Source organism: Trypanosoma equiperdum (genome assembly GCF_001457755.1).
Source record: "Trypanosoma equiperdum strain OVI genome assembly, contig: ctg_1289, whole genome shotgun sequence".
Lineage (NCBI taxonomy): Eukaryota > Euglenozoa > Kinetoplastea > Trypanosomatida > Trypanosomatidae > Trypanosoma > Trypanosoma equiperdum.
This window is the reverse complement of record NW_027123270.1, coordinates 1-10,238: the sequence shown is the minus strand read 5'-3', so window position 1 is coordinate 10,238 and position 10,238 is coordinate 1. Positions and strand designations below refer to the sequence as shown.

General features: G+C 47.7%; 3 protein-coding genes across 3 annotated transcripts; all 3 read right to left on the bottom strand.

Moving 5' to 3' along the window:
- Window positions 1–1,608: 1,608 nt before the first annotated feature.
- TEOVI_000570100 (membrane-bound acid phosphatase 1 precursor) lies at window positions 1,609–3,183 on the bottom strand (the record flags this gene model as incomplete). Its single annotated transcript, XM_067221007.1, has 1 exon — window positions 1,609–3,183. The coding sequence occupies one exon, from the start codon at window positions 3,181–3,183 to the stop codon at window positions 1,609–1,611; it is 1,575 nt and encodes a 524-aa protein (XP_067077108.1).
- A 1,460-nt stretch (window positions 3,184–4,643) lies between these two features.
- On the bottom strand, window positions 4,644–4,994 carry TEOVI_000570000 (cytochrome oxidase subunit X; the record flags this gene model as incomplete). The annotated part of the gene is made up of 1 exon (XM_067221006.1): window positions 4,644–4,994. The coding sequence occupies one exon, from the start codon at window positions 4,992–4,994 to the stop codon at window positions 4,644–4,646; it is 351 nt and encodes a 116-aa protein (XP_067077107.1).
- Window positions 4,995–9,225: 4,231 nt separating this feature from the next.
- TEOVI_000569900 (UEV domain/Zinc finger, C3HC4 type (RING finger), putative) lies at window positions 9,226–9,951 on the bottom strand (the record flags this gene model as incomplete). Its single annotated transcript, XM_067221005.1, has 1 exon — window positions 9,226–9,951. One exon carries the CDS (start codon window positions 9,949–9,951, stop codon window positions 9,226–9,228), a length of 726 nt encoding a protein of 241 aa, XP_067077106.1.
- Between the last annotated feature and the right edge of the window lie 287 nt (window positions 9,952–10,238).

Genomic DNA, 10,238 nt, shown 5'->3' with positions numbered 1-10,238 from the left:
CTGATGCAGCTACGGTTGATTAAGCTTTTCGTGGCTGCGACCTCCCCGCCGACCCTCCAAGCAGCCACTGCAACCGAACACGTCGAAGAGAATGGTAACATCAGCACACTAGCTTGGGCCAGACTGCGCCCGCACATCCCACCGACGATGCCTGGACAGATGGGTGCTGACTGCGCCAAGCGTCGCAAGTGTGCCACTCTCCGTGACTAACACAGATACGTTTCGGAACTTCACCGATCACTACGTAGTTGCTGGACGCGAGCGGATCCACTTAAGGCCGGGCGACGGGTTCAGCTGCCAACACAGCACCCTTGACTGTTATTTCTGAAATAGATTGGGGTCAAACGCCAAAAAAAACTGCACTTGCCTACAACTTCCATACCCACCACCTACGGCACGCCGCCATCGCATTCCATCCATCACACCGAACCGTGTGTTTAAAAAATCATCTTAAGCTCAGCTGGCAATCGCCTTCTGTATCAATCCCAGAGGGTTGAGCACGCGTGGGTGAACCGCAAAACGTTTGGACGTAGGGTCCTACGGTCGTTTCCTGGAAGAGCAGGATTATCAAAGATTGACGCGCGTGGACCTAGGCCCTCACACCCGTGAGTTGGCGCTTGTGGCTAACAGTCGCCTCCTAGACGAGATGGGCCACGACACCGTAACCGGCGCCACGGAATGGAGAAACGGCCGTATGGACCCCGGATTAGCACTCAAAACATGGTCACGCAGCACAAACATTAAAGTTATGACGGGGAATCCAGCTGTACCCGACCGTCAGGGCTTTGGAGTTAATTTGGCGCGTTATACCTTCCCGAGGTTGGGAGGCCTTTAACCCCCTGTCGCCCGCTTATCCGATGGGAAGGACTGGCTCTAGGTAAGCGTGGCTGCGCGTTAAGTGGGACTGATTTCCACCTTGTTCCGATTCATTCACATCTCACCTGCGATTTGGTGGGTTTCGTTACGCTAATTTGCAGGGCACCAAAAGCCACTCACGATAAACAGCCCCGTCGCGCGACGGAATGTAATCGGGCGCAAGTAAAAAAAGGAAACGGATGCGGCAGATCAGTCGCATAGAGATTCAGGGGTATGGCAACGTCGACGGTAGGTGTCCCGGGTTAAAAGGTGGGAGGAGGCATTGTACTGCAATCATATTGTTAGAAAAGCATACCGAGTGCAAAAGGAAGGGGTCGGTTTTGTGCCCACTTACGCCACACCTTATGATGAAATTAGCTTCAAATAAACGTAGTCTCTCTGTGTGTGACAAACGACCATACAGTCCCGTTCGAAATGACTCACAGAAATGGCAAACGCGGAACTCAGTTTTACAAAGCACAGTACATCATTTCTTGGTTTATTTATTTTTTTTGAAATACGTACGATATGCGTTTGGTCGTGTGGGCGCAACACCCTTGTAACAGGACGTGTGCATTTCTACTCTTGCTTCCTGTTGTTACTCAACAAAGTGGGGGGAAAGGCCCTTGCGCCTGGGAAGGGAAAGCCGACCCTGCTCCGAAAGCGATTTTCCCTGCAGGCATTACTGCCTTCTCTCCCAACGAGCAACAGTTGACGGAGCTACCGTCTAGGAGTGGATTACGCGATTCCCATCTATGGGACGGGGCCATCACTCCCTTCCCGAGCGCGGTTAGCACGACCGGGGTGACCAAGAGGTGGCTCCTTTTCGTTCGAAGCCACACCCTCTTCGATGACTGGTTCCTCTTCACGTCTTTCTTTATTCCGGGAGAAGCAGAGTAGTGAAACGACCACACAGACACAGACCAACACAATGAAAACAAGTAGCAAACGCCATTTCATGCTAAAGTATCGACCTCCGCTGAGGCTTTGTATGCACTCCAAAGTAACACTATTGAGTGTGTAACCGCTCCCACAAGCCCATTCAGGGCACATCCGCCGTAGTGCTTTGCAGGCTTGGTTGGGTGACTCCCTTTTTTCCCCCGAGCAATCAAATAGTTTCCGATACTTATCGTTGAGGTAGCAAAGTCCAGCAGGATCCTTTGGCTTGGTGAAATCCACGAGCCGCTTGAAGTCGTGATAAGGGCATGTGTTGTTTTCAGCATTGTAGATAGAGTTCCGCTCATCCATGCACTTCAACTGAAAATCGTCCCACTGAAACAAATACTTGGTACTAGGAGTTTGACCCGGTGCCCCACGCCTTACACATACGACATATCCGTTCGCAGCATCATCGTATAGAAGCTCAAAAGCGTACAGTTGCCCAAACGGAGGCAGAAATCCATCGAAAGTGGAGTCTCCAAGGGTGGCCGCCAGTGGTGCGAGGGTTACGTCGTGTGCACTGTAGTGGTAAAGCTTAAGCGTCGTTGTGCCATTCATGCGACTCTCAGCATTGAACAGAATTCGTTGCGCCAAGTCCTGTCCTTGACTGCCCATGTTTACGTGTGTTTTGTCAGAACTGTTATACCCAAATTCCTCCCTGAAGCAAAATTCTGTCACATTGCGTAACTGCTTCACATGTTGCAACAATAGCGGATGCTTAGCAATCCGCCCGTCGGCCTCCATAGAAGCACCTATGTCAAACAATGTTTGGGCACATTTACACCTGTCTTCTGGATTGGCACACATACCCTCACTGAATACCTCCTTAGAAATGGACAGAAGCGTATCGTATTTAATGAATTTGTCGGTCGTGGGGTTGCACACGTTCCGCCACCACTCAACGTCCAAATTCAAAAAAGCGTAGGTATATGGGTTGCTGTAGCTGCGCTGCAGAACGTTTCCGCGATCATACCTAGTGTAGACAACTGGAAAGAAGGTATTCTCGTCTGGAAACAAGCCCTTCAGAAGACCTTCTGCGCTTTGGATCGTTCGATTAACATAAGTTGACTCGGTGTGAGACACACTAAGATTGTAGCTTGTTGACGGGAAGAAAGGCACCGAACTGGCATTATTGTAGTGCTCGCGCAAGAACTTTCCCGTATTAATTAGCATCGTTAAACCCTCACGAGTTAGAGATCCACACGGCTCGCCACCGCATATCTCGGTTGCGTTGTGTGGTACAAGGGGATACCTAGCTCCATGGCGATGCACCAGCTGAACAAGGTGTAGCGTTTTGGTTGGTTGTGCAGCGTATGAATGTATGTGCAGGAAGGTGAAAAACACACAAACCACAGCCAGGTTAACCCAAGAGCCCTTTCTCTCCTTCATTGTTTAACCTAACTGGACACCTTAAGAGAACTCAAAAGCGCATGGCGTTAAGTTTACCTGTCCATTAGCACAACACTTCTGGATTACAGAAATATGAAAAATAAAACAGACTATCACATAAACTACCCAGCACTAATGTGGTCTGGTCCCACATAGAAACACTGCCACGATATGCAAAAAAACTCTGTTGGAATAGTGCTTCTCAACATCGGAAGCCTAACCTTGTGGTCGTCTTCCCTCAAACGTACGAGCGATGCGGGTATCAAGGGAACAGCAAAAGCAAAAACACACCTTTCACACAATACACGGGAAACTTGACGGCAGATATGGTGGCCGATGGGGAATCTAAGCACCATCGGGGGCACACCCTCCGGTCTCGAGTTGTGAGATTCTTGATTCTGCAAGGGCCCGTCTACGAACAGACGCGCGACGCTGCACATTTGGAGACGCACCCATTCAACGGCCCGCACGTGGTCTGCACCGACGTTGAATTGACAAAAGGGGAATAAACTGTAACGTTCCAATACGAGGCATGGGCAACATCGGGAGGTGTACAGCCGGGTAGAATCCACATGGCATTCGACGATTACGCAACAATCAAAAAGCAACGAAGGCTCAAAACACCCCGTCAACTTCCTACCTGTAAATTTTATTTCGATCCCCCGTGCTCCTGATCAGCAGCCGCTATACCGCTCCCAGTCCGCAGTGGCTACAAAGACAGCCACCTAACCTTATCACACATTACATCGCAACTACATATAAGCAGCAACCATCCCAGAAAAGCAAGTCAGCACCAAACCGGTTCCCAGACGTATTGGATAGCAGAAAACTATCAGCAACCGCACCTACTAATCAAGAAGCACCCATCGTCTCAGGGGTTAAGAAATAGAGTGAGGTCCACACATAATCAAAGACAGTCCGCTCCCGATCTGTGCATGCGTGAAGCAGCAATCGGGTAGCCGCATCCGCTACTGGTATTGCATTAGTGAGGTTACACCGCCTCCACACCACACCTCTAAACTCCAGTGGAGCACATGAGTGCCATCCTAGTGCAGCACTACTCGGTGTTCTATCCCTTCTTCCTTCACTGCTGTGTCCGGAAAGCAACACGGGGTCTAGAAAAGAGCAAGAGGAAGCGACAAAAGGTGAGTCTCCGCTTCACGTAGAGTGCCATCAACAGGGAAGAAGTCAGCGAAGTGGAAACACCACACACGCACACGTGCGGAGCTGGAAACTGTTCGAAAACAAGTAACTAATAAAAGGCGTTCGCTCAAAATATTAATAACAATAACAAACTACTAGTACCCATGGTTCCCATTCTTTTGTTTCAAAAGCTAACTAACATATTCACTACCTACGTTAACACTAAGTGGGGTCACATTAAGCTCCACACAGCACCAGAGCCTGCGATGAGGCAGAAAAGTGGTTGTTGGACTCCAACCCATCCGTTGCCGCTGGGGCTACCAGCCGCGATGGTAGAGGTGCTCGGGCGAACCAGTTAGTGTACACGTTAGGTGCCGGAAGAAATCCTGCCGATCACTGCCCCAGAACAGGTTGCGCCGCTCATCTGGTGACATATTTCGAAAGTCACCCACAGTCGGATTGTTGTTGATCCGCACGAACGCTAACTCCCGCATGTAACCCATATCATCAAAGCGCCACTTTCGGGCCTCCGTGCGGACGGCAAACTCCAGCGGGTCGTTGTCCAGGTACTCAATTTCAATTGGCGGCGGCGTTATAGGAAAATGGAGAGAGCGCGCTTGTGGAACCGAGCAAGCACACGCAACGCGAGAGCCAGCGCGACGCAGCATACTTTTACCTTTCTTTATTAATGTCAATAACTTCGCTAGATAAAGGAAGGGGAAAGCATGACGAGCAAAGAGGGACGACGGTGGTACTTGTGAACTCACTCGGTTACAAACCAATGTATGACACGACTCGATGCATCGTAGACTAGAAGTTTAATCACCAAATACACGTTGTCAGGACCGATCGACGAGGTTTCAGTGCGCACTCCCAGACCCATCCGAGGGAAAGAGTGCGAAAGAAATTTTGTTTTCTTCACGTGCACATGCTTTAGGGATGCACAGTTGCAACCACAGCACAACGCTACGGGCAAATAAGTACCCCTTGCTGCGAACAGAATCGGTCACTTCACGCCATACCATCCAAAACTAGATCTTAGCACACACACACACACACACACACACTGATGCAGCTACGGTTGATTAAGCTTTTCGTTCATGTGTTGCGTCTCAGATGTTAAGGAGCATATGCCCCCGTTAGGAGGGTAGAGAGGTTAGAATACAGGAATAATGAAGAACAAAGGGAATATGCAAGTCCGTTTGTTGGTTATATCGCTGTAGAGGAGTGTTTCAAATGTCTTGTCGCACGGTGTTGCTGTATGTCTTTCAGTATACCATTGAGAGTCTTGGGCCACCCACAGTTGGAGGATACCGATGTCATTGATATATGATGAGCATTAGCTGTAAGCACAATACATTTTGTGTCGTAGCTCAACTTGAGCATTGAATCAGGAACTATTGTGGTTTAAACCCTGCTTCCGATTTTAAAAAAATATAATGGCTTCCGCGACTTTGCCTCTGGTGACCTTCGTGCTTAACCTCACAATTTTGAAGGCCTTAAGCGAAACTGTAGCCTTTTTTGTGCTTAGATGCATAACCCTTCCAGTGTCGGTTGCAAGTCGCTGTGGAGTGTTTTGTTTTTCTATCATTGTTTTCCTTCTTATAGGGCTGGGTATACCGTAACGGAATGAATCATCCGTGCTCAAAGTACAAAGGCACGCGAAGCTCCCTTCCTACGTGGTTCAACCGGGGTTCGAAGTTCATCTCCACCCACACCAAATAATGTGATACAAATCTCTCCGTATTCTCTTTCTCTCAGTTCTCACAAAGGACAACGATAGCCAACTGTGGGGTCATCTGCTGCATTCACAATCTGGCGGCTACAAGCCTTAAGTATATTTGGACAGTTCTGCATCACCAGGGTGGATTTGACATGGTCACAATTCTGCAGCTTGGATTAAATATACTGTGTCAGCTCAACAAGTGGTTCTTTCCAGTGGTATGTAAATAATAAACGCTCCAGACAAACCACACTCAAGTTAATTTTTTTTCCAGTATAATCACCTCACCACTTTACGAAGCAGAACTTAACTTCGTCCTCCACGTACCAACCCATCACAGCCGTACAACCAGACATAATAACCAACCCATGTACGGGTTATATTCTGTCACACTGAAGCCTTGTAAAACGCTGATTTTCTCGTTATTCGTACCCACAGCATGTGCAGTCTAAAGTCGACAAAGTGTTGAGGAGGAAGTAAATAAACGTTACTGCTCAATGACGTGGGTAACGAAGTCATACTCTCCCTACACTTCGGAAGCTTTGCATCATCCATAGCACCTTAGTCGTTTATACTTCCTTACCCCAACAACCGCGTGTGACCCACTGGGAAGCGACACGTCCGTAGTAGGAAAGAAAGCCCTTAGTACTACCATGAGCACTAGAAAAAGTGGACCAATCTCTGCCTGTTTCTTAGCAATGTAGTTTAATGGAACGTATTTTGAGTAAGAGGGAAAAGGAGGAAAACATAAGTGCATCAGGACATAGAGAAATGTTAGAAGCATTTATTTTTTTCAGGCATGAGCAGTTACTTTGTGCTTTGAGGATGAATACTTTAATGGAGCGAAAGTGTAAGGGGGGGCGGTGAGGCAAACTACACCTTACTAAATGGAAGCTAAGTGTTGCCGCGCTTGAAGAAACCACAAACGCTGCATCACCGCCCCCTCCACGAAACAAGCGTCACCAACGTCATTGAATCCAAATCTAACTCAACGGAATAGTGATGCCCTTGCAAACAGATGAACCATAGCACGCAGCGTCCCTTAGACGTCACAACCACAACAGACCCCTGATAGAGACGGAAACCGCACTGAGACACACGTTGTTGCACTCACAATGAAGAAGGATCTCACTAAACGACACACCTCACAACCAGTCGGAAACACACACTGTGCCCGCCATTTGGTTATCGTTCACAAGCAAGTCAAGCGGATGTGCCGTCAGTAAGCATCTTCGGCAACCAGAGCACTAATTTGTTCCTAGGACTATGATACGAATTTATCATCCCTTACTCCAGAAGGATTCGCACATGCGAAAAGGAAAATAATTCGGAGGGAGCGTGTCCCATACATGACGCCTGAGAAAAATTAAAACCAACAGCTTGACACAATCACTCACAACTCTAGGAGATGACTCAGTGTTGACATGACCTCAATTAACCGACCGCTTCGCTCGCGTTACATACACAGTGCGAACATCCAGTAACGTGTATGTATGTAGTTTGCAGCACGGAAAGGGAATAGAACCCCTTTCCCCGGTTTCACACGAATCGTGCAGTGCACGGTGCACTAGGAGTTCAAAAGAATGTGAGCTGCCGTCCACACAGTGTACAGAAGGTCCACTATAACTTCACGTTCAGTATTACCAGTGGCCGCTGGTTGCATGGTCGAAACGGGACACCAACAAAAAAATGTGTTATACCCATCTGTGACTTCTACAAATATCTGTTATATGGTTAACACGGTAATAACATCGAAACTTACCACTCTTACACGATGTTTACGCTGTTTTTGGATGTATTTAATATATATGTATATCCATCGACCTTCACCTATTCTCCTTTAGGCCAGATTAAAAATAACAACAGCCCAGCGTTTACTTTAAAGTGCGAGGTTATGTTACGAAAACTGACACCCAAATAGACACACCATGACTTATTTAGCGCCGCTGGGAGAACTGTTAGAAAGGGCCCAAACCCTGGCGTGTCACTGCTTCCGCGGCTAAAAAGCGACCGCGCAGCAGCGGAACGACAAGAGCCCCATCGACGCACCAGAAGAGTAAGTAACACCACGTATGAGCACATCACTCAGGAACGCCATCTTGGTCGATAAGCGATTAGGTCAGTGTCCAAGCGAGGAAAGAGACAAGCACGATACCAATAAAGCCACAGCCATATCATCGCAGAAATTGACGCAAGCAGCTTGATGCACTTCCATCCCAAAGGGCAACGGCATCAGCCACACCTGCGCCACATTTCACAACCATTCACCATTCACACACGCACATACGCAAAAGCAACTGACGCCGTTACAGCAACAGTGCAGCATCTAACTCATACGCCCGCGAGCATGTTTTCTCATCTCCCTTCACGTCAACTGAATCAGCACACAAGGGACGTGACTATCTGCTCAAAACAGTTCCCCCCCCTTATCATCACCAATGGAGAGGTAAGAAATGTCCAATCTGCCATCAGATATCAGACCATTCCAACAACATGGAAGCAGCGATGCCCCCTCGCACAAACACCCTTTCAACGAAAATACACACTTGCTGCACTATCCCCCAAACATCAGAAGAGCTCCATTCACACCACTTGTCGAGTAAGGTCTCAAACACTCACCGTACCGTGTGTCCCTTCACGATTTTTCTCTCCTTCTGTAATGATTTAATCAAAGTAATACTTGATGCCAGCGAATTGTTGACGGCGGGCTACATTGGAAACGCCTGGAAGAGAAAAAAAGAGAAGAGAAAGGTGAAGACATCGCTTTTCCGGCAGCTTCGTCCCTCCTACATTTATCACTACGTTCAGACACGCAGCTCAACCACTTTTAAATCCGTCTTCTCATCACTTCAACAATGAGATGCACAAAGAAAGGTACATTTTTTACCAGCACCAGCGGCCTGTAAATGCTGGAGTCAACTCATCAAATTCCGCGGCGCCAAACAGTGGATATTCGGCAGCACGACAACGCACATGTGATACTAGATCATGCACGCCGTGACACAACCAGAAACTATAGATTATAAAAATAGAAGGGAAGAAAGGATGGTAGAGAAATGAAAACTAGGAACCCCACTCGCCCATCCCAAAAGCTCTTTACGTGATCCCAGTGACTCTAAAGGCAGAAACAAAGGAAAAATAACGCTAGCACATATGTATATATTTACCTCCCCAACTTAGTTGTACACCCGTTGGCGAAACTTTGTGACCTCCCGACAAACTGGGCACTGGGATAAATTTGATGCACAAGAAACACACAAACAGTAGTGTCCACATGGTACCAGCACCGTGTCCTTTGGGCCAAAGCAAATGACACATTGAGCGTTCTCCCCTCCTGTTTGGCTAAGACATTCAGCGTCAACATCCTGACTTGCCACCAAAGACGCCCGCTGTTCTAGCGCCAGAACATTAAGAAAATTTCGGTCAACACAAAGAGGAGAAATATTTTCCTCTTCCAGCAATTCCTTCAACCCAGAGATGACGGAGACAAGTGATGAAGAGGTTGGTCGCCAGCCAGCAAGTTCCGGTGTGTGACAACGCCCTGTGACATCCACGTACTTATGGTTGCTCAACACCTTGCACCCAGGTTCATTGCAGTGAATAAATATTGAAGGTGGATCAATAGGAAACTGTTGCGTAAGCCAAATTTGCACAGGCAAAACAAACTTCGATTTTCCGCCGTCATTCTTCGTTTGTTCAGCAGCTTCAACGCAGCACCTAACCGAAATAGGCAAACCGCCATACACACATAGCTTCAACTGTTGAGTGCCACCCCACGGAGAAACACGACAAGAAAGGTGATACATATTGCATAGTAACGAGAGATCATTCGCGATACGCCTTAAAACATCAGGCTTATGATAATTCGACCTAGCAAAAAAACGGGATGCATCGTCAAACATGTCCGAAACAGCTACTCCACCTTTCCCTTTCAAGTAAGATACAACGAAAAAAAGCAAATTAAACAATATGTAATTCACACCACATTAACAATACAAACCAGTTGCGACCTTCACCAACAATACGCGGTTAACTCCCATACTTCCCACATCACTGAATCATTTCACTCTAGCCAAAACAAATTTAGCGTACATATTCAGTCAAACTCCAACACAGGTGTCCTCCCCGGACGTCCCCACATTTACAACTTCACTGGACATTAACTGATGCCTTGAAAAAAGCAGCAGCG